We start from the raw sequence: 25253 nt of genomic DNA on the forward strand, positions 1-25253 counted from the left end.
ACCTTTGACCCCTCACCCCAACCTCTTGTCACCATCACCTCCTTTAACCTCCTTATTCTTCAGCGTGGTAGCCTAGAGCTGCTTCTGGGGGCACTGAAAACCCATTGACCTAACCTTTTCAGTGTGAGCTTGACCTCTTAGATACACACTAGCAGCCACTGCAGAAAAGCACTCAAACAAATGCATACATATGAGAATTAACCACACTGTTTGAAGACACAAATGATGGAAGCATTTGGTGCTTTGTTTTTCCTTCCGTTATGTGAAACAGCAATGCTAAAGTGATAGCAAAAAAAGAAAAAAAAAGTTTTTCTGAGAGTTCCCTTGTCTTTTCAGCTTCTTCCTCCACTGGCTGACCCTTGATCAGGGTCATTTTGAAAAAGCTGTAGCTGCACAGGGTGAGGTTCAGGTGGGGGTCTCCACGAGAAAAGGACAATGGCCTGAATGCTACCACACATATCAGGCTGATTGACGGAATCACCCACCCTTCACAATCCACTCCTCTGTTTTTCTGTTTGTCCCCGGGGAACCGTCAAAGTGTCCTGGAGAGTTTTCGCATGTTGCCGAGTGCTGCTCATAACCATGTACTTGGCCTCAACCATTAGCCCTGAGCTGAGATAAGAAGGCTTAAAGCAAGGCCATAATCCATAATCCACTCCTTATCAAAGCAAGCAGCTCTCCCGCTTTCTCTCTCCCTCACTACATAAGCAGTAGTGGGTGTCAGGTCGACGAGCCACAGGATGCAATTGACTGCTTAGGTGAATGGGGTGAGGCTCGAGGGTGAGCAGACTCGAGACCAGGACTGGGGAGGGACTAATCCTGGGGCCAAGCGGGAGAGGGCCTGGAGGGGCACAGATGTTAGCTGCCGTTGATGCTGTCATCTCCATGTCCCAGTGGCAGCTGGCATTGTTTGGCGCATCAAGCCACTGACTTGGTTGTGCTACATTCATAGCCCTGCCAGCTATGACACATGCACATATGTCAAGTATATGCTGCCACATTACTAGTTTCAGGCCTGCAACAAGGTCCATTGATCCCTGAAGAGCCTATTTGGATGTGCATGTGTGCTAGGAGGCAAGTTAATGAATGAGAAGAGCAGGATGTTACTTCCATAAGAGACAAAGAAAAAAAACAAAACAAAGACAACAGAGCAACTAAAAGTCAAAGATGTAATAAGTGCAGACTCCAGCTCAGTATGGGGTGGGTGCGAAAGTTTTATCTTACCTGGCGTCCCTCGTTCCTCCACAGGCCGTTGCTTGTTTTTGTTGGAGCAATGGTGACTACAGGTGGCGTGTTTGGCACACTGTGGCCCGCTGGGGGAACCAGGACAGGTCCTGGACCAAGGGGACCTCTTTTGGGTGTACTGACAGGAGAGCTGTGGTTGGTGGCTGGAGACGACACTGGAGATGACTCGCTGCTGATGGAGGATGCAGCTGATGAGAAAAAAAAAAAAGAGAGAGATTCTGTGAAGATATGAACGATAACACTGCTTGTCTTTACCAATAAAAGGAAAATGTAACATGAACTGTGTTAACTTCTTCACAAATTATTCAAAAAAAGGGGTTACAGAACACAGATATACAGAACCAGATGGATGGCCATGGGCCCTTATCAGAGTGACAGTGATCGGGATCTAAAGCCCTTTGAATACAGGACACAAACACACGGTTTACATGCTAACCGTGTTATAGACTATATGTATGTGTGGCGCTTACAGAACTCTCCTGTCTCATCCCAACACATACACAAGCACAGCAGGTGGTGAAAAGCTGGCCCAATGAGCTTCTCGGCTGTGCTGTAGCTGTGCCACATTAACAAAGCCCTCCAGGGAAACGCTGTAGCGCAGGGTCACGGTCTGGTCACATGCCTCGCTTTCAACACATCGTGCTCGCTCCGTCTCTCTCTGGCTACAAACCTCAAATATGATGTACTCACATTCACATACTTTTATTTAGACTTTTATCTTCTTCACCCCAACCTCCTCCATTTACCTTCTGTTGCTCTCAAATATATCCCCCGTCTATTTGTTTTATTCTTTAGTCTTCCCTTCTTGTATTTTTTTTCCCCCGTTTTGTTACTCCTTTCTGTGTTTTAGCCTACACATTATCTGTGTTCTTTCATTCCATTTTTCTTGCCTCTTCTCTTGACGGTACAGTGTGCTGTAAATCATCTCCTCTCAGAGGAAGTACAGCATTACACAGTCAAACTGGGTCACAACCCTCTCAATGAGACGCACACTTTGGTGCTGCAAAAAGGACAAAGAGAGATGAGTGCAGTGTGCAGGTAGCGTATTTGTGCAACAAAATGCTTATGTGCAACTGCATTTAGACAAAAACCGGCAGCCGAAACAGTTACAGTTACAGGTTTGATTCTGCTCAAATTTTTACCATCAGGGAAGGAAAACAAACAAACAAACAAACAAAAAAAAAACCAAATCTCTTCTCATCCGCCATCTCTTCTTTGCTTGGGTTTCCATGGCAACATAACCAAACAGACGACATCAGCTTATACTGTACTACAGGGTGTCAAGACATTGAATGATTTCAAACTCTTCCCTCTGATTACTACCGTAAAATAATAGAAAAAAAAAAAAAAATCAATAACGGCAGTGAGGTGACGTCTATCTGAAAGATCTGTGTGAGGTGGTGGGACTGTGGGAGACAAAAAAATAAAAAAATAAAATAAACAAAAAAAGATGACTTATGGCGAGACGTGAAAGTGAAAAATGATAAGAAATGGAAAAAAAAAAAACGGTGCAAAAGGGAAGCGAGGTGAGAGCTCAGAGGAAAGCACAGATAAGGAGTGCAGATGGGTGATTGGTGGATGGGGTTGGGGTGGGGGCAGTCATATCTTGTCTGCACAATGGCAATTAGTGGCCTAATCCCCTCCACCCCCACCCCCCTCACCTCGGAGAGCCATTACTCTCCCCTACAAGACTAGGCCAATCAATAGCAGCCCACTCAGCCTGGGGAATGGCGCTACACTTAATACAGCTCTGGTGTCACATCCTATTCACTCATCTCTCCCTCGCTCACACACACACACACACACTCACACAGAAATACACTGGCATCATGCATACACAAGGATGGAGGAACAAATAAAACAGGAGGGGGAAGAGGTGGTAGTGATGGGGTGATCACAGTGATTCTGAACTGCTAAGCAACAGAGCTGTACTCCATCTATTCCCCCCCTCCTCTTTTTACCTCTCCTCATCTCCTCCTCCTCCTCCTCTTCAACATAGAGGCAGAGCAGACCACAGAAGAGGCGGGGCAGACTAAATAATTAAGAGCAGGAAGAGAAGCAGGTAAGGGTAGGATGGAAATAAAAGAGAGAAGAGCCATCGATCAACTGCTTTATTCTCTTCCTCCTGCTTGAAGAATCTGTGTAGCATTCTTCCCTGATGGGCAAACACATAAATAATAGAAATTAAAAAAACAAAAAACGTCTATTATTCCTTTATTGTTCCCACCTCCTTCTTTCTAACACCACTCCACACACCCACTGTGTTTTCATACCCCCTTCTTCATTTTCCTTCTGTTCCTCAAACGGTGTCTGCCAGCTTGATGCAGATTTATCAAACTTAAAGCAGAATTAAAAAGAAAAAAGTCAAAACCAGCTCATCATACTGCCATGTGATTCAAGACGTATATATGATTGGCACCCGCCTAGTTTCGTCGCTGCTGTATGCTCCCCTCCAATCTACAGAGAGAAGATGGCTACACATGCTGGGCCTGCAGGGAGTTAAGAGAGGAGGAACGAAGCACAAGCTTCCATCCCCAGAGTCTAAAATAGGTTCATCAGCTCTCAACCTGCACTTCATTAGCAGCACTGATTTCCCCCCCTCCCGACCCAGCACAGGGAGAGAGACGGAGGGACAGAGGAGGCAGAGGCAGAAGGAAAGTGCCACAAAATAGATAAAGGGAGAATCCCGTTTCAGTACCAAGCTCAGTATGATTAATATGAAGCTCCTTTCTCCATCGCCTCTTCTATTACCGGACCCCATTCTCAGTGACTACCTCCACACTTGATTGCTCAACCTTATCCGCACGCGCACGCACACACACACACACACACACACACACACACAAACAGCAGTAGCAATAAACAAACCAACTAATCTGTGGTCAGAGGCTGTGGCCAAGTGTTATTGCTTTGACAACACCTTTTACTTGAGCTACTGACCCGGTGAAAGAGCCACAGGTCTTCAGTGGGCCCTTTAATTCACACACACTGACCCTGCTGGTTGACAGAACCACACAAAAATGTTTTAGAGCCGCCCAGCCCCTCCCGATTTTCTCCCACCACCACCACCTCTGTTGAAACAGCCAAGTAGACATCTCATCCTGCTAGGATGAGTTCGCTTCCCTCCACCCTGCCAACACACCCGCCTCACCCCACATCTCCTCCTCCTCCTCCACCCTCCTTCCTTGCAGCATGCATTACAACAACATCAGCACTTAATTAAACAGTCCATTTCACACCTGGTGTGCATAGCAGTGCCCAGCCAGCCCTGCATCCATATGCCACCCCACCAGCACAAGCCTCAACACGTGCACTCCGTACACACACACACACACACACACCAGACTGACACAAACGCTGCACACACCTGCTACCACAGTCTTGGACATGCACTGACAACACAACACAAAGCCTGTAATCTGCATCACTGGTTGGGGGGAGGGGAAAAGCACGCACACACACACGCACACACACACACAGTGTGTGTTGCTGTGCCAGTGTGAGAAAGGAAGACAGTACAAGATGGCGGATGAAAATAAGAGGAGCAATCCTGCGCGCCTTCTGCCGACTGTACGAACTGTACATGATGCCTGAATGCTGCTTTCTTTCTGATCAGACCCATGAGAAGTGTTCAGATCGCGGAGCGTAGAAAAACAGACGGAAGGTAAAGGAAATGAGCTTGTTTGTGAGTGTTTCAGGGACAGTCACGGCCTAAAGGGTTTTGCCTTTGAGAAACACACACACACACACACAGACACTGAGCACAGCGAGGCGGTGTGAGCTTCAGGCAGGCTCCAGATGGAGAGGTCAGAGACACACTGCCCCACTGTCCCAGCATGCTCTGGGCTCCCAGAAACAAGGGAAGCCTCTGGCCACACACATACACTCCAAAACACCCACACGCATTCTGAGACTTCTGGTTTGCACAAATCTACTAATTACTTCCTATCCCTCTTTCATCTCGCCAGTTCATTTATCCTGCACACTTTAATTTTCCCTCCCTTCATTCTCTCTCTCCACAAAGCATACTCCAGTCAAAAACAGTTCGTGAAACTCCTGTTGTGTTTGTGCGTCTCGGAGTGAGCGAGAAGAAGCATCTGACACGATTAGGAAGATATCTGCTTAATCTGCTTAATTAATCAGATATTAGTAGGTCTGCTGTCTTGAGGCAGTGTGTGAGCTGCGTCTGTGAGGGTTGGGGTGCACATTGAGTGTACGCTGGATGAGAGTGTCCTTTATGCTGCTTCGATACTCATTATCCATCACCTCCCCTCTTCAGCACAGCACTCAATACACAGAGCTATTCATTATACTCGCCTCAGACAAGTGACGATGTATGTGTCTGTGTGTGTGTGTGCGTATGGGTGTGTGGGTGTGTATATAAACAGCAGCCGTGCTCAGGGTCTTAAATCAGTTCAGTGGCTGGTGGCAGTGATAGTAGTGCTCAAACCTAACTAATTCCTTAAAGCTTTAGAACATGAGTCACTGCATCTCATATGAACTGCCCCTAAAAGCATAACCAGAGGTTGAGAAAGAGAAAAAGAGTCAAAAGCTAATGAGAGGACAGCAGGCTGCAGCATGCACAGAAATCACAAGGCTTATAGCTTTGCAAAGACAACTGTTTGTATGTGTGGGTGTCTGGGTGTGTATGTTGCCTATAAATACAGGCTATGCAGACAGAAAGATGACTTGAGCTTCAGGGCCTCATGACTCTCTGCCCACCTTGGAAACGGTGCTCCTTACATGGGCAGTCACACCTTACTGTATGCCTGACTGTTGACTCATCAACAGATCGCTGCTTACGCCAACCAGGCAGTGCAGGCCTCACAGATAAGACAGGAATTTTACTGTTAATAAAAAGGAGCTAGACCTCAACAAGCAGCCTTTTAAATGCATGACAAAGACAAAACATGTCCTTTTTTGTTAATCTGCCTACTCTTATTCAAACCTTGCTAGAAGACAAATTAAATGCTTATATTTTTTTAAATAAAACCCACAAAATAAAATGATTTTTTTAACATAAATCAGTTCACAATAAAATTAAAATGCTAGAATGCATTTTGAAGGGAAATCTTTTTGTTTGACAAAGAGAGAGTAAAAGCCAGAGAGTGATAGGGCTGCCATCCAGTGTGAAATAGTGAAGAAAGATAAAGCAGAGAAAGACTGAGAGGGAGGTGAGCTGAGGTGATAGTTGGATCTGACTGATCCCTCCATGAGGGTAATAAATCATCTGCAGGGCTCTGGGTCCCAGACTCCAGTGGGCTGGAGAGCCACATGTCCAGGGACAGCAAAAAAAAAAAAAAAAAAGGAGGGAACCATCTGATTTAAGAGCCCAAACAAAAGGCAGGGAGGCTGGAGTAGGTGGGCCTCTCCGGTGCCAAGGCACAGAGTCCCCAGGCACAGCAAGCACCTCCAATAAAACATTGTAATTTACGACAGTTTTTTTGCATTTGGCAAAAATAACAGGTAACAACAAAGAAGCCAGAAAATCCCTACTCCCTTTGCAGCTACAAAACATTTGAATGATCATACTCCTAAAACAGATACGCCGCAAAGGAAAATAATAAGTTGCAGCTACCAAGAGTTTATTTTATGGTTACAGAGCTATAGGACAAAGCTCTGAGAAAGGAGAATTTTATGTTGTTTCGCTGATCAGAAGGTGTGCATGACAGAAAACTGAGGGTCCATATGGGCACAGTCACAAGTGCACCCAAGTGTACACAGACTCGCAAACAGAACATTAAATGGGTCAGATACGGTCGCCATACCAGCATCTCAGGGAAGAACAACTAATTCAATACTGAGAGGATATCATTTCAGTACTATTCAAAGTACTTACTAGCCTATAATTAACAATGACTTTATATATACACAATCACACACAGCCTTTGAGAGGTGCAGAACACTTAATCTTAATCAAAATTACAATTTTACAGACAAATGGATTGAAAGGTTTGATTTTATAACATTATTATCAGGGGGAAAAAATAGCTGTCTAACATTAATACCATAATACTGAGAAAATATATAAACCCAGCTGGAAAAAAAATACTTTGAAGGCAGTACAAACCAAAGTTAATTTCATCACCAGGACAAGCTACAATGAAAATTATTCATTTTTGTATAAAAATACACCACCATCAAATGTCAAAGAGGGGAAAAAGCAAACCTGGTGCTTTTTTTAGAAGCAGCTGTGCTGAAGATTTTTTACAACACACACTCAGCCAACAAGCAGGGTTCCCAAGTCTGCAGTAAGAGAAGCAAGCTTTAAAAAGGCCAAACGTTTCTATCTATGCTAAAAAAAAGCCCCCCCCCCAATCCACTTTATCAAGTTATTACACCAGAACAGCAACCAGTCCTACAGTCAGGATGTGCTTGCAAACTTTCGGGGTCCCGCAGAGCTGCCGTTTTACCTCGAGGTTCTTCGGCTTGTTTCGCCAGTTTACGGAGGGCTGCAGCAAATCCAGAGTGCGCTGACTGGGCAGCCGGGCTTCCATTTGCTACGATGGAGCCGTTGAGAGGCGACGGGGTGAGGGGGCTGACTGTCGCCGTGGTTCGCGTCGCCGTGGAGATCATTCCTAACGATGGTGACTTTGGCTCATGGCTCATGCCTAAAAGTGGACAGAAACAGAGGAGAATGGGAACATATTAACTATAATTACAACTAACATCAAAAACTGAGCAAAACACTTGAATGGAACAACTTTTTTAGCTTACAAAGAATCCACCCTGCATAACAAACAAAAACCAAAAGGGTATTTTAGAATAAAATATGCTAACAATGCAGACAAACATAGGCGAGTGGTTTAAGGCACCTGGCCTTCTCTTCTGACACAGAGTGTGTTCATGGGTATCTGTCCATGACAGCTGGGGAGGAAGGGGACTGGATGTTGTGAGCCTTAGGGTCAAAGGTGAAAGGTTAGGAGGTCAGGTCACTCTTCCTGTCAGTAACATGCATGTCTGCCAGAGATCCATGATCATGTTTTATACAGAAGCTCTACTGAGCATGCTCTAATGATACTATTTTACTCAGTGGCAACAAGTTTAAGGATTTGTACACAAAATGACATCCTTGTTAAATTTGACAAAAAAAAGATTCTTATCGTTTGAAAAAGTAAAATTGCTAGATTTGTATGTTTTTTTTTTGCTTGAGTCAACTAATGCTGTAAAAGTGGTATGACAAAGAAGACTAATAAAGAAGCCGAAGCTTGAGTTTATTTTTTTTTTAAATGGCAGCAGTGTTAAAAAGAGATGTTTCAAAAGCAAACTGTTAAAGTCAAAAATAAACTCAGGGAAGGTCTGTGGTGGGTTAAGTGGTGTAAAATGCAGAAGGTGAAAGGAGGGTTGAGATGGCTGTCCATTTCCTTCCTGTGTACACAGATACATGTGTGTGTGTGTGTGTTGTAAAGTGAACTATTCTGTCAGACCTTCTCTGTCAGTGGAATCCCTAAATGCAAGAGCACACACACAATAGGGGTTGCTCGGAGGACAGGGAAAATTCAGACTAGTGTAAGTTAGTTGTATGATAGAATTATCATCAAAACAGACCCACTACGGATAATTCAAAAACTGTGTCTAATCAACATTCATCATACTTTTCAAGCTAACACAACCACATTCATGTGAAAAAAAAAAAAAAAAAAAAAACTCCTATGAGAGTTGCTAATTACCCGTACATCAACACCATGATTAGATAAGTGGAAGTTTTATCTGGGTTTACCCCAGAGGTTGAGAGGGCTATATAAAGATCATGTTCCTCTTCTGAGCAGAGTGCAGAAGCACAGCAACGCGTGTGCACGTGTGTTTGAGTGGACACACACAGTGGTGAAGTGAGGCATGAGACAGTGAATAGCATTCCTAACACCTCTCCAGTTGTCCTGCCTGTAACCTCCCAGTTACCCAGTGCACTCTGAATGAACCCAGCAAACAATTAATAATGGAATCAACAGTGACGACTGCCTGCACAACAAACAGAAGCACTGACACACTGGGACGAAATTTTTTTTTTTAAAAATACGATAACAAAAAGAAAAGTAAATAAAGCTCCACCAAAAACGTGGCTTTTGTCAAGAAAATAGAGTACGCCTTCTTGTTCTAAAGAAAGTTAAATAAAGTCTGACAAGGAAATAAAAGAAATGCACAGAAAACTTTGTGGGTGACGAACAGACTACAGAGGCAGGGCACACTGCATTTCAATTCTGAGAAACCACAGGAAACCACACTACAGACAACCGTATTCGAGTGACACAGGAAAGGAAGAGACCGACAGAGCTTGACAAATACACACATGGAGAGGTCTGGCAGTGGTTCATGAATCCCTCTCATAGATCAAAAGGTTGGCCGAAGCTCCTTACTGCACAAAGAAGTGGAGCCGACTGGATCCCCCATGGCTGCATCTTCACATCAAGCCCATCCCAGCACACGCCGACAGCGACCAACGGGACACACACCATCTTCCTGCACGCCTTTCTTTCACGCTCTCCGCCCATTTCCTCTAACCCATCCACCCGCGCCCTCCCTCCCTGCCAGCCTGTCTTCCTGTCTCTCGCAGACCGTTTAGAGCTTATCTAACAAAGCAACACACACTACACAAACCGCCTATCTCTCTCCTCCTTGCACAAGCTCTCTCCCCCCCAAGTGAGAAAACAGAAATTCTTAGGCTAGCAGCTGCTGCGATGTCACATGACCTCATCCCTGCGTTCCCTCCCACCTCGCACTCTTCCTCCCTCTCTCCTCCTCCTCCTCCTTCTCCTCCTCCTCCTCCTCCCCTCTCAACCTATAATTCCTCAGCCATTTGTAGATAACAGACACAGGCATGCATGCCCTGCCAAAGCAAACGGACTGAGGGGGAGGGGAGATGAGTGGAGGAAGATGAGAGGGCGCTCAGACGGTCATCACATCTGACCCCTTTGGTGGGGAGTGTGACACGGTGTGAGTGTGTGTGCACGTCTACAGATGGGTGGGAGCAGGTAGGGATCCTACGCCATGTGAGACACCCTTCCCTATTTGAGACAAAAGAAAAGACAGACATGTCTTGGCCTGCGTCTAGTCTGACAATTTCAGAAAGAAAATCTCTGGTAATAGCATATTTCCAGTTTTAAGATAAGTTTTACTTTAACTACAAACAGGGCAACTTTACCCCAAATGAGAGAAATCCTTTGTCTCAATCAACATTTACTAACAACCACAAACAAGGAAGTCATTCAAAAAAAAAAAAAAAAAAAAACTGTGGACATGCAAAACTGACAGCACACAGAGACGCTGGAGTGCAAGAGTCACACGTCAGTCTTCTCCACCCTGATAACAATTCCATGTAAGCGGCTGGGGGTGGAAGACTCCGGAAAAAGGCTGACAAGCATGAGTTAGTCTTCCCCTCCGTTGGTCCTGTTGTTATTGCAGGGGTGTGAATGACTTGTTTCTTTAGTCATTTCCTCCTCCTGTCTCTTGCTGCTTTTCTCAGAACAGCGAAGAGCAAAGCGTACGCCACACGGACATGCACTAAGGACCATTTCTTGCAAAAGCACGTCTGTATTCCAGAAGCCATGGTCAAGCTCCTTTGAGGAAAACCCGGCAAGGTTGTGGTCTCTGCTGCATTTCTCGTAATCTTCCACCCCTTTCTTATTTAACGTCGCAGGAAACGAGCTATCTGGTTTTGCAGAGTTGTGTCTGGGTCATTCTCATCTATTCGTAGGAGCTCGTGTCAAACAATCGTGACAAAAAACACATTGTCGTGTCGAGGTAGCAACCTAGAGCAGATTAGGTGTTAACACAGCTTCCCCTCCAAACTTTACCTGTTTAATCTCCCACTCCTGATACTCACATGTATAACTCCATGGGAATCCTTTTGACCTTTGGGTAAACAAGCTCCCCAATTTAAAGGGATAGTCTGATCTATTTTGAAGTGATATTCCATTAAATAGTTTTTAATAATTAGTATTTCATCAGTCAAAGACCACAGAGTATGCAGAAAAGGGCAGAAGTCTTCATCCAGGCTAGGCTAATGGCTAGCCTAGCCTGGTTTATGTTGAGCACACATACATTTATGTAGTAATATGGACGTTGTATGGTTGAGACAGGAAGGTCAAACTAAACAAGCGATGCCACGAACAAGAGTAAAAATTTTATATAAGCTAATGTAGCACTTTTTTCTTTCCACACAGTTATGTCATTTTTGTTAAAGTGCTGTTTTAAAAGCCCAAAAAACACACAAAAAAAACAGGCCTTCAGCCTAATCTGGACAAAAACTTCTGCCCTTTTCTCTGTACTCCATGTTCTATGACCGATGTCACGGCTGATAAGGTAATAACTACTGTTAACTATTTGACAGAAAACCACTTTAAAAATGACCAGGCTAACCCTTTAAGATTAGCTGTATTAGTCCTTCATCTCCACGTTATTGTTTCGTGCCATTTCCCCACAGTTTAACGAGTGAAGGCAAACATATTTTGACAATGAAAACAAATAAATGCATCTTAATGAAAAATCAATGAGACAAATGTCTAAAAGCATTTATAAAAAGAATAAACAGCAGCATTTTTCCAACATTTTTCTAAATATAAAAATGGAAATACAAACTTACTACCTCTGAAAATTACAAAACGCCAAAACTTGCACAGCGATAAACAAAATAAATAAACAAAATCCAGGTAATCCAGAGAATGAGTTGTTTCTAATCTGTTTTCACATCTTTCAAAAGTGAAAATGCACATGACAAACAAGCTAGGAAAGTTTTTACACCTAAAATAATTATGAATATCATGATTTGATACAGCATGGGATGAGTAATGTTTCAGAATTATTATTTTTCAATAAGTGAGCCCACATTTACAGCTCAGCATCACTCAGTTCCAAAGCGGTCTCAAATTCTGTGGTTTTTAAAACGTCCAGCAGATGGCACTGTTTTACAGTTAATCGAGGAATCCTGTCAGTTAATGGCATGTGTCAGCCCTTTAATCCACACATACACAAAAGAGAAAAAACAAACAGATTAAAGTGATATTGTTGTGGATTACGAAAAAGACAAAGGCTACATACACTGCCACAGTTCAGAGCCGCAATGCAAAGACAGTTCTTAAAAGATCTAAATAAAACAAGACTTTGTCTGGAATTGAAGCGTAAATCTAACCTTTTGCTAACGACCTAAGGGGTAATCAGAAGTCTGTTACACACCAAGCGTCCTGATGCAATTAACTCTTTAAGTGCTGCTACGCCCCGAGGGAAAACAAAACAAAGCCCTGGAAAAAGAAGGTAGATTAAAATAAACAACAAGTAAATAGGATCCACCCATCCATACACACACACTTGGTTGATCTCACACACACACACACGTAAACTAGAACAAATTGCCTGCTAAATGGCATACAGTAAACACACAATTTTAACACCCAGCTGGGAGAAAAGCCGATCACCAACTCCTATATTCAACAAAAACACTGACTGACAGACACACACTCACACACAAAGTTCCACCCTTTAGATGGTTGGAATGCAGATTACTCACACACACACACACATAAAATAAATCCTCTTGGCTCCTGTGTGCCCTGGCCAGTGAAGAGATAATGCAGTGGCAGCTCCAGTGAGCGGTTAATCTTTAACCAGGAAGAGATTTGCCTATCAGCTTGTTAAAACTAGCACTGCAGGGCTGCTGGCCCGTCTACCTGATTCAGCCATTAAGATGGCCCGACAGCGTCTAAAGCAGGCCGAGCTCAGAGTATCACTTACTGCTACTGTGTGTGCCTGTGTTCACACACAGAAGATAAGAAAAGACACACTTTAACTAAAACACTGTTGCTGCTAAGGAACGGAGCCAAACCTATGAGCGTCTACCCTCAAATGAGCAATGAAAATGTCTTCGCAGTAAACGATTGAGCTCTTTGAATATTTCTGCGAGTTGTTTTTTTTTTTCCCCCACACCCACATTCCTGTAATTACCTTCTTCTAACACTACATCTGATCAGGGTTTTCTGATCACCTTTCCTGCATTACAAGAGCTACGCTTGCCAGCACAAAACAAATGTTTGCAATTATCTCAAATGATTGTGTGAACTTTTGTTGTTGCCTGACGGGTTACAGACAAAAAAAATGCAGCGAGGCAGAGTAAAAAATATGAGACTGCCATACGGTAACATCCATTTACTATCATTTCTGTGAAACAGCTTCCGGTATGTTACAAAAAAAAACAAAAAACAAATGTTCTTGTCAGGTGGTAAATCCCTAATTACACAAGACAATAAGCTTTCATTGCAGTTGCTCTGTGTTTAAAAACAGAGGCATCATTCAGTGGGAAAACATACTTTAACCAGAGGCTACGAGCTTACCAATCCTCGATGACAAAATGACTTGAAGTAAGTCGCTCAGCCTCTAATTCAGGAGGGATTTAGAGTCAGTTTGATGAATACGTCTCAACCAAGAACGGTAGTGTGAGAATGTGCTGACAGAAGAGTTGGCGCACGAATGGCTACAAAAAAAAGCTAAAGGATCTTTAGGGAAACCTCTGATTTAAGACAGAGAAACGAAACAAATGAGTGTGCCAACAGTACCAGCGAGACAGCCATTTGGGTGAAAGCAACCAAGCAAAACAAGTCACAGCCTCACAGCTTCAACCTAAATTGAGTTTAAAATGTCCCATGCTGTAGAGTTAAAGGATGATTTTCAAGGATTTTTTTTTTTAAGTCACTCTCTTCCTCATTTAGTTTAGCTTTTTTCCCTCCAATTAGTTTTAGTGGGGATCATTTTGTTGCTTTAAATCACATTCTTCAAGCTACAGACTTCTAAGATGTCTGGTTTTGCTTCCTAATCTTTAATGTTGTCTATAAATAGTGCTCATTGGAATGCAGTTTATCAAGTAATAAAAGGGCTTTCAGAACAACAGTTGGCTGCAGAACATAATACTTGCTGTGGCAAATGACAAGGAAACGATCAAATATGACATGTCTGTGACACGTCAGGAATAATTTCTAATACTGTCTGTCAGTCAATTATGCAACAATTGTGACATGTCGAGGGGGACAATCTCATGAGTGGCTTTAAATGAATACCAGAGCTTGCATATTAACTGTGCATATAGAAGTTTGTGATGATCTCACTCTTGAACACACACCAAATATCCAGGCACACAGGATAAACCTGCTCTGGTAGTTCCAGCTTTGTTTGACTTCTGAGATGAGATGTCAGAGCAATCTACCCTCAGGCACTATCCAACGGATGTGTATTAGTGTGTGTGTTTGCACAGGAATGCACACCTTTTGAGCACCAACTCTTTTGCTTCATACCAAAGACAAAACCCTAATATCAGAGAAATCCTGAAACAGGAGTGCTGTGGCTGCAGAGCAGCCGCATCAAAAGGTGACAATTCCACTGGAGAATAAGGGGAGAAGAAGAGATAGACAAAGAGACACACAGAGAGACAGAGGTGCTGCTGTGTGTGGAGGGATGTTGAGAAAGAGATCAATCAAGAAGACGGAAGAGAGAAAAAGAGAGTATTCCCACTGTCTGAGCTGTCATTATACAGCAGGCTTCCATTATGGAGGTACAGCAGAGCACAGAGAACATCTCCCTCTGACCTGGCTCACACTGTCCTAACGCACACACACCAAAATTTCTCTGTGCACGGAGAGCAGTCTTCCTGTCTTCCATCTCGTGTGGATTCGATTGACACGATCATGTATGTGCACATCTTGTTATTCCTTTCCTTCTGCTTCTCTCCCCTGTCACTCCCCCCACACACACACACACACACTCCAACCTGCTTGACAGCAGCTAGCAACAAAAACACAGATTTCAAAAGATTATCCTCTTCTCACCTTATTTTTTTTTTTTTTAATTTTCCAACTAACTCATATGCAGCTTCAGAGGAAACCGGTGTGTCTTGAGGGCAGGCTCAAGGTGAGGGTACTTTCTCCGTCTGCTCCTCCACCCTGCATCTGACTAACCCACCCCAACAGTGCCTTTTCCTCTGTCTGTTAATTACATATCAGCTGTGACTTGCTGGGGGTTGCGGTTGTACGAGCGTGTGTGTGTGTGTGTGTGTGTGTGTATGCATGTCATCTGGAGAGTGTGTAGCTGAGTTCTCTGAGACACCAGCGTGGGCGTATGACAGAACAGTCTGGTTACGCTTCACAACGCTGCTTAGAGTGTGCAAACCCACACATAAAGAGGCACACAGTCAGCCACACAAACACACATAAGAGCCTGCTGTCTTTGTCTCTGGCTCTTTGTGGTCCGTGCCCCTGAAGTCAAGCTGCTGCCTGTATGGCTGTGCCCTCACAGTCTCTTCCTGAGGGGGACACGGGGCTCATACTCCCTCACCGAGTAGCTTAGTCTGAGCCCAGCTGTTTGATTTGGAAAGCAGGCAGGGAGTCAGCTTGTATTTACCGCCAGCGTCACCAGCGTCACCACCACCACCATGTGCTGTTGGGTCTCTCTCTCTCTCTCTCCCTCTTTTTTTTTTATTTTTTATAAATCAACCTCATCTGCTATAGAGTGAAAGAAAACAGTGGCAGTGTGGCTCTCTCCACGACAGATGTTACAAATCATGCACGCGTGAACTCAACAGAAACGACCTGCCATGGAGCTTATTGTGGTTTCTGCACCTGCGGTGTTCCTTGGTACACGTTACGCCACATAAACGCCACACACACACAAGCAGCCCACGTCACACAGACCCGGTTAAACTGTGCAGTTCTACAATGCTATTCGCACACTGCCTGGAGACCCTGCTGCATGTAACACACTTTGGTTGTTAACTCCTTATCTCTCTCTCTCTCTCTCTCTCTCTCTCTCTCTCTCTCTCTCTCTCCCTCCCTCCTGAGGAGATGAGCACTGTTTTGTTTTTGTTTTTTGCTGGCTCCTCCACATACATTCCTTACTTTATCCCGTCTCTCTACCCTATTCTCTATTTCTCTCTGTGATGTACTCTGCTAGGTTGTACCTGCCTAATTAGCACTGCAAGTGCTCTGCATGGGCCCTGGCTCCCAAGTGGCTACACCACACACACACACACACACTTGACTTTCTGCTGCCAGGTCCAGTTGTTGAGAATTACCCTATTATAATCCTGTAATTGGTATAATTGGAGTGTGTTCCTGCTCGTACATGCATGTGCATGTCCAAGAGCAAGGATGCTGTGCAATTTGATGAGCGGGCCTCTTACGTCTGGGTGGACAAGAGACAACTCAATGCTGCTGATCAAATAAATTCTCTTGTGACATCGTGCCGTGCTTGTAATTCTTCACAAATTATCCGACATTTTGCAGAAGACGAGCACGAACGCCAAAGAAAACGTTATTCCAAGGTGAAAATCTGGGGGGGGGGGATAATGTGGAGATAGCATCCTGACGTAGCATGAAAGAGTTACTGCAGGTACCATCCTACATGGTGTTCTCAGGTCACACAGTAGTACAAATTAAAACTTAAAGAATGGCAAACAGGTAAAACTGTTCGCTTTCGTGGGTTGTTAAGATCCTGCAGCTAAAACTGCTTTTTTTTTGCCAATAATTCTGGAAGCTTTTGCTGCCAACCCCATTCAGAGGAGTATAAGTTTCATATCATTCCTCGGGCCTCCTCTCTGTAGGAGCACACTGATGACAACCTCAAGATTGGAGGGAAGAAAAATTCCCTTTAAGCCCACACTTTTTTGTTACTTTTTTTTTTTTTTTAAAAACAAACAAATGACTAAAAGTGCCACAGAAAATGAAAGAACAAGCCCTACGGTGCTGGTATGAAACTGGGTGTACAGTATGCTCTGATGACTAAATTAGTTTCAAGTAAATCAAAGTTTTAAGATAATGACGAGATGATCTTTCCTAGAAGACACCTTCAATGCTATAAAATGGGCTGAAGAACAATCAACACTTCAGCTGTATATTCAGCTTGCTTTGATTTGTTTCTTGTGTGTATAGTTGAGCGGAAAGAAAATGTCACCCAGATCTGTTGAGTACTTCACTCTTTCTAGGATTTGATCTGCTGATTAAAACTTTGAAAAAAAAAAAAAACGATCTTTACAAACTTTTTTGAAAATTCAAACATTTCTTTTATGAGCTCACAGGTATATAATCAACATTTTAATGTTTTGAACTCATACTCTTATTAGTGGCAGACGCAGTTAGATTTGTTTTGTTCTGTTTATTTTAAGAACTTACAACTCTTTAAAAAGCACAAGTCGCAATATCAACTATAAAACAGCTGACAATATATCTGATAACAGTTTTAAAAAGTCATATTCCAGGAAAAAAAAGGAGGTTAAGTTGTTTTCTCTGTATTTTATATGAGCTAAATAACTGTAGGCAGACAAAACAAGATATTTACAAACTCCCCATGCGTTTCCAAAACTGCTGACTAGAATTTAAATAAACAAAAGATAAAATAAATAAATAAATAAATCTATAATTCAAACCAGTAGTTTCCAAACTTTTAAACCTCTGACCCCCAAAATGACTGGGACAGACATTTACGACCCCATCAGTGCATTTCCTGCGAAAACGCAGCATAAATGATTCCTGCTGAATGATTTGGCTGAAAGCTACTGAAGAAGCTGAAACTTTGCTGAAATTATTCAACAGCTGAATGAATGGTCAATACAAGCTGAATTTGAACAGCTGAAGGTGTACCACAGAATAGCTGAATGGTTGCTGAGATTTGCTGATGAAGCTAAATCTGTGCAAAAACAAGAGCTGGAAGGAGTGAAACACTATAAAATATACAAGAAAATTCTAGCTAAGAACCAAAAGTAGCAAAATGTTAGCTGAATGATGGAAAATGCTAGGCAAAATCTAAAAGTAGCCCTGGCATTGATCACTGACCCACGAGGGTTCCAGCTGTAAAGTTGGACCTTCCTCCGTTACACGATTGCCGAGTTAGAGCACAAACAAGTTTTGCTGTGACTTTGGCGGCCATCTTGATTATCTAAATTGGCATTGGGTATGGGATGTGGCTCTGTGTCAGCTACTACCACACCACATTTTAGCTTAATATGTCTAAAAATGACGAATGATGATGAAGCCGAAAGAAAATCGAAAGAGTGCAAAACAGCCAAAAATAGCAGAATTAGCATTTAGCAGGATAGAATTAGCATTAACAGGGCAGAATGCTAGGACAGAGCAAGGCACAAATGGCTAAAACCAGGGCTTAATTAGCATTAGAATGGCAGAATTAGCATTAGCAGAAGTAATATTAACATACAAATGCTGAAATTGAAAGCAAAAAGCAGATTTTTAATATAATGATTACTTTCTGAGAGTTTCACTGAGTCTGTTCAGTGGTTCATGACATACTTTGCTAACAGACTTTCTCTCCAATAGTTTTTAGGAACGTTCAAACAAACAAAAAAAAAAACTGAAGGATCTCTTAGCCATCACAGTATGTCTTAGGGAAAGCTGACAGCTACCATCACAGCGGATTATAGCTAAATATAGACAGAAATGACTGACTTATGGCCATTTTTGTGGGGTTTTTATTTAAATCAGCTATGGTAGCCATCTTGTTTTAGAATGACTACGATAGTTAATCAGTTATAGACATGCATCTACTGATTACTAAGTTTCATTAAGAACCATTCTTTGGTTCATGAAATATTTTGCTAACAAACATAATTACAGCCTAAAGAAGCTGAAGTGTCTTTTAACAGTCACATTATGTCTCAGGGATCACTTACACACCAGGTTTTAGCTCAGTAAATACAGTTTTTTGCACTTTGCATTGCCGTTTTTAGCTCATGTCACAATCATAGTAAAGCTTTTTTTTTTAGCAGTGGTTTTAGAACTTCATTTCTGGAGAACCTCTCAGGACCCTCATCCCCCACTTAGTGCCTTATGACCCACAGCGGGGTCCCGTCCCCAGCTTTGGGAACCACTGATTAAAACAATAACTGTTAGTCATAGCCAGGCTTAGGAAAACGGCATGAGTCAAAAACATTTAGGCTACATGAAAGCCATGCTCATGTGTTCTTTTGGAACACGACCCGATTCTGTGCTTTTGTCCGTTAACTGCATTACTGCATAAAGTGTCAGTCAGTGGCACGGCAGAGGGGGAAACCCATCTGGTTGATGAGAAACTAAGATAAGAGACAACACCTATGAAACATGTGAAACAAAACAAAGTTTAAAAGAGTCCAAAATGGATACTCTTTAGTTATGCAAATACCTGCCAGATAAAAAAAACAAAAACAACTTTAGCTGGCAGCCAGTTTCTCCGTCAGGAGCAACAACAAAGCCTCTCACCGACACAAGCACGCAGCTCCGTCCAGGAGCTGATCAAAACGCTTGGCCACAAAACCCACTTCGTTGCTTTCAGGCGCACGACTGACCTCGCTCGCATACACAGGGAGGCGCGCTAACAGGCCGCCACGTACAATATGACAGTCAGCTGATGTAGCAGATACCACAGAAAGGGAGAAAGAAAAGAAAACAGGGAGACACAAACAGAGAAACATGTTGAAGAGAGATGAAGTAGACTCAGATAAAGGATGATGTGATAGTAAAAGAAAGGGCCTTTGTTGAGAAGTAGCCTTCAGCACAATGCTGGGTTATGCCGCAAGAGGATGATTGCAGGAAGCACAATGACAAGACATTGTGCCATATGATACGTTTTGAAGTACACACACGCACGCACAAAACTTAATCAAAGAAAACATACTTGGTGAGGGCAGTAGTCAAGTATGGTCAGTATTCAGTGTGTGTATGATTCGCTTATCTGCTGCTCTCATGTTACCCGTGTTGTGTTTGTTTGGCAAGCGCTTATCAGGTTCTAGGGTATGACAACGACAACAGCAAACATGAGTTACACAAACACACACACTAAAGTTATCTAGGAGGTGGTGTGGTCGGTGTAGCAAAACTCACTTGTGTGAATGAAAATGTTTGCCTTTTTTTAGATCTTCTCAGGCAATTTAATCCAAGCCGAAGACACAAAGTTAACATTGTGGAAAAAAAAAAATGGTGCTGGCGTTTACCCCACTGCTGAGCCCGAGCACTGTGCCGTGTTGTCTAAATGAAATCTCACCGGACACAAAAGCAGCATGTCTCCAATGCAGTTCAGGAAACAAGTTTTGAAGCACCGTAAAGGNGGGGGGAACCCAACAACTAACAGATAAAATCAAGCAAACTTGAAGTAACATGGTGTAAAATTCACTGTCTTCTGTCCCTGGTGTAAATTTAAACATCAGCTTGCCACAGTCATACACGCCCAAGTCTACAGATAAACATGTGCAAATGAAAAAAAGAAATGGCTCAAATAAAGTAGAATAAAAACTACTCCAATAAAGACAAACAAAAAGGCGTTCTGCTCTATTCGGAAATAACCTTTAACATCAAGCACCAACTTTATAACTATCCAATCAATGTCTAAACTTTGAGTGTGTTTGAATAAAACAGGAAAAAGAGAGCAAAGATATCAGCGACTCTGTATATAATAATAAAACTACACCTGTTTAGGTGAAACTTTTCCAAAACACGATCATAGCTTCATTTAAAGCCCGTTAACTCTGTGCTGAAGGAGACAAACTTGTTGTCAACAAGATAACAGACAGAGAGTGAAGGAGAATCTCACAGAATGTTCTGTTGAACCAAAACACGTTCTGCTGTACTTTTGCTGAAATTCGTAACCAGTCCTAAGGTTTTAGATTTCATAGAGCCCTTCACTGTAGTGGAAGTGCACTATATGGCTGATTATAGTATTTGTGTTTATTATTTTATTCAGTAGCCTACATTTGAATAAATACCGCAATTTCAAGTTAAACTTCAACAAGACGGCATGAAGGAAAATTTCATTTTCAAAGCAGTTCATTGTTTTATAAATGCATTTTTTCCAAACTCAAACTATAGAATTTTAATAATCATGTCTATAATATCGACCAAAATATATATTTTTTAAAATTTAATCAAGCAGCCCTAATAACAGTTTAGAGTTTGAGGACTTATTATTAGGGCTAAGACTTATTAATTAAACCTTTGTTATTCTACAGACGGTACCAGGTGTGGAAATCAGCTGTGTACAATTTGTGATGCACTTTTACGGAAGAGAAGCCCTGGTTTTTGTTCCTCAAAGCATCAAGCCACTGTTTATTGAGTTTTTTTCCCCCCACCTCCTTTCTTTTTAGGGATGCAAAGCAGGTTGAAGAGCTGGTTTGGCTTGCTCTCACCCAGAGAGTAAACCCAAAAAAGTAAGAAGCAACTTCATCAGTGAAATAAGAAGCAGAAAGAAAATCGGTCACAAGACGTTTTTTGGCTTCTTTATCCCACTACAAGCTCTTTCTCTACCTGTGGAACTGCCTGATTGTCTCCCCCACTGATAAATACTTTATGATCTGTTTGTTCAGCTGTCTTCACAGGTCATCACATTTACAGCTTACATCCTTTTTTTTTTTTTTAAACCACCCATTTGGGGATTCTAAGACATACAGACAATCAAACGCTCCATCTCACGCCATCCTACAGGGAGGGGCTATCAACCAGAACTTAACACCACAAAACTGATGACATGCCCGGAGAGAGTTCTGGCTGGGGAAACAGAGGAACGCAGATCAAGCAGGAGAAAAAAAAAAAAAAAAAAAGACGGCAGAAAGGACGGAGACACGCTGGCCGAGGAAAACCCTCAGTTTTATAAACATCCTACAGTGGTTTCTCTTCCAGCACACAAGCAGACCACACAGAAACCCTTCCCTGACAGACAGAGCGCCGCAGGCTCCCACATTTTCATGCCACCTAAGGTCATTGTTATAGTCGTAGTCAAAGCCAAGCCTCGCCCAGTCAAACACATCCCATTCTCTCCAGCAGGGCGCTATGTAAACCTATGCAAAGGTCCCTCTACAGTCTGTGCTATTCAAAGCTATCAATGTGGGCTGTTGATAAGAAAATGCAAAGTGGGTCACCTTTAACTCCAGGCTCCTTGTGTAAACAGAACAGGGAGCTGCTTGGGACTCTCCTAATCACTCTCTAAACAGAGCCAGGTGCTGTTGCCACAGACAAACTGTCACCGACACTCTGCTCAGCACAGCTGCCGTCTAGCCCCCAGACATCACAGCACTGCAGGCTACCGCAGCATGACAAACAGAGCAACGACACCTGAAAACACGCCAACTTAGTAAAAGCAGCGTTGCACTATAAAAAAAAAAAAAGGCTCCGAGATCCTTTAAACGGCAGATTAGAAGGGAGGAAATTCTGTTCCGCGAAGCAAGATTTGCATAAGTCATCTTACACTCTTATCACACGCTGATACAGAAACATGAAAGCCGAGAGGTGATAAATCCAACCAAAATTAGGTAATTTAATTCTACTAAAAGAAGCTCACGTTTCTTGGTTTAGCAGATAGACAGTAGAGAATCTGATAATCTTACACAGAAGATTATCCTAATTTGTCTTATGGTCGTCTTTATAGAGGAATAATGTCATTAAACAAATAGCAGTGCTGTCCAAACTTTACTACTCAACCTGGACTTGGCCAAAGCAAGACTTAATTAGGATGAGGCTGAGGGGATGGACTATCCATCCTGGAGGCTCCACAGAGAGACAAATAACAGCCCCGAGCAAAGCAACATCTTGACTCTTAAAGTGGCAGCGATATGAATCACCACTGCTGGTCTAAAGATTCGGAATAAAAGACGGAGAGAAACATTACAGGAGATTGTTTTTATGCATTATGAGATTTGTGAGTTAGGCCGGACATAAAGAGTCAGGTTTTATATCCTGGGATGTGCTCAGCTGATCACACGTTGATATCATTTAGGCAATTTTCTAGGAAATATTACGTTTCTGGTCATGGGTTATGATTCTATCCCCCAAAAACGTTGTCCTATATTTTGGTAGACAGATAATGCTTTTATTCACTCAGTAGGTTCATGTTAGTGTTAAAGAAATCAGAGTTACGATGTAAGAAAAAGTTAAATGTTTGATTTCTCTAAGATGGTGACAGATATTGAGGGTTTTTTCCCTGACTTGCGACCTGTCCAGGGTGTACCTGCCTCCCTGCCTCTCACACAGTAACTGATGGAGCAAGCAACCCTGAACGGAGACGCAGGTAAAGAAAATGGATGGATGGATGCATGTTTTCCCCCTTTTTACAACCAGGACAAGCTACAAAAAGTTCTGCTTAATGAGGAAAACAACTGAAGCCCCAAAAAAGTTAGATTACACTTCACAATAAATATTCAATTTGCTACCATCTTCTACTGAATTATATAATACTGAGTAAAAAAATTAAATGGACAGTATGCAGGTGAACCAAACAAACTGGAACATAATAAGTATTAAAAAAAAAGGTGCTGGTTTGTTTTCTTCCAACTGCGGTTTAGCAGCTTCCTGAATTGCTTCTGGTTCACAGAGTGAAAGAAATGCTATTAAATCGTGTGTTCAGTGTACGTACGGAATGTGAAAACCATTAACTTCAAAAGTAAATCTTCTTGTATTTAAATGGAGCCGAGAAGCCTAAAAATAGAACCTTGCAGAATCCTAACCTTTTGGGTTCTACTTAGAGCGGGGACTTCACAGTAATAGCATTGAAACAAGTGTAAAACTGAAAGAAAAAGTTCACAGTTGCTTTCTTTGTCCAACTGACAGAAACTCTAACCCCGGGGAAACAACTTTATGACTCACTTTATAAAAAATGAAAAGCGTTGGTGTAACTTTTGCAGACTGAAAAAAAAAAAAAGGGTTTAATTTAAACAAGCAGAGTGTCAGGTGGAGCCTTTTGTTTGTGCGGGGAGTTTCCTGTACGAAAGATAAATTAGTGCAGGGGTGCTATCAGTGGCAAAGGTGCAAACGGAAGTCTCACTTCCCCCGCAGCTGTAGATTAATCATAAAAGCAGCCCTGGCTTCATCTGGATCAAGATCTTTACATGACTGTCAAAAAAAAAGAAATACAGAAGCCGTTTACAGTCTTCGTACAATACCGAAACAAAACTCATTCATTAGGAACATCTGGATACTCAAATATTAAAGCACATTCAGGAAATCCTTTTAGAAATTCAGGCGTTTAAACCAAACGTTTACAGCCGTTTTGACACCTTGTAACTAACAAATAAAAGGCTCGCCGGTAAACGTTTGCTAAATAAACGTGTTAGCTAAAAAACAAAATGAAATCAGTGTCAGCTTAAGATCATTTGAATCCTGGTTTCCCCTGTGGGCAGTGAAACTCGAATGTGCTACCGCCGACAAAACAAAAGGACACCTGTTAGTGTCCTTCACAGTCAACTGATGGAAATAAAGATATCCCCCTCATTCATTTTTAATGGCACCTTTTAAATGTGTCTTCTGATATGGGGCCCTGCTCCATTTCTGTGTACTCTGTTTATTAGAAGGAATAATAAACATAGAGTTGCAGATGACAATAATGACAGCACATGAAATACCATAAACAAGAAAAAGGAGTCTCAGAATAGATATATAAAAACAGAAAAGTTTCAATTCCTGCTTTTGAGGTTATGGCTAACCTTATCAGCAGCAGCTAAAAACACACAACAAGGTTCCTTCTGGCTGCTGATAAACTCAGCCCTACACTGCGATCAGTAAAGCCTGTTGCTTCACTGCTGTGTTTGTAGAGCGTGTTATAAACCGTGTGTGTGTGTGTGTGCGCGCGCGCGCGCGTGTGAGAGAGAGAGAAGTGTGATGAGTGGCGGGGCCTGTCTGTGTCTGTTCACTACAGAAGCAGCTGTTGTACGCGCCTGCGGTTCAAAAAGAAGTGAAGGAGCGCGTGGGAAGTGATTCAACACGGTCCACCTGCCACGCGCACGCGCTTACAACCCCACACGCAGAGACGAGAGAGACAAGGCGGCCACCCGAGGTGAGGGGGGGTCAAACCCCTGCACCCCGGGAGCACCGAGCGGTCAGAGTGCGTCCAGGCCCCGGCTCGCTCGGAGGAAATGCCCCCGTCCTGCTCCGAGGCGGCCGCTGCGAGCAGAGACAATCATTTCAGAGGAGCCAGCCTGACTGGAGACTTCTCACCGCCGAGAAAAGCCAACAATGTAGTTTTCAGAAGCCGAAGGAAGCAACTCGCTGAACGCAGAGAGAGGAGGACGC

At 42.8% G+C, this 25253-nt stretch overlaps 1 protein-coding gene across 3 annotated transcripts in view; it reads right to left on the reverse strand.

Annotated features, from left to right (window-relative positions):
• The window catches only part of gse1 (Gse1 coiled-coil protein), a 155377-nt gene that overhangs the window by 13599 nt on the left and 116525 nt on the right, over positions 1-25253 (reverse strand). For 2 of the 3 annotated variants that reach the window (XM_017404008.3, XM_017404016.3), the window contains 2 exons: positions 7659-7856; positions 1225-1433 (listed from right to left, as the gene is read on the reverse strand). In XM_017404008.3, coding sequence (XP_017259497.1) covers positions 1225-1433; positions 7659-7856 — 407 coding nt within the window. Of the gene's footprint in view, positions 1-1224; positions 1434-7658; positions 7857-9599; positions 9756-25253 lie in introns of those variants that run through there. The other variant, XM_017404022.3, reaches the window with a different exon arrangement.

Source organism: Kryptolebias marmoratus, linkage group LG15 (genome assembly GCF_001649575.2).
Source record: "Kryptolebias marmoratus isolate JLee-2015 linkage group LG15, ASM164957v2, whole genome shotgun sequence".
NCBI classification, from domain to species: domain Eukaryota; kingdom Metazoa; phylum Chordata; class Actinopteri; order Cyprinodontiformes; family Rivulidae; genus Kryptolebias; species Kryptolebias marmoratus.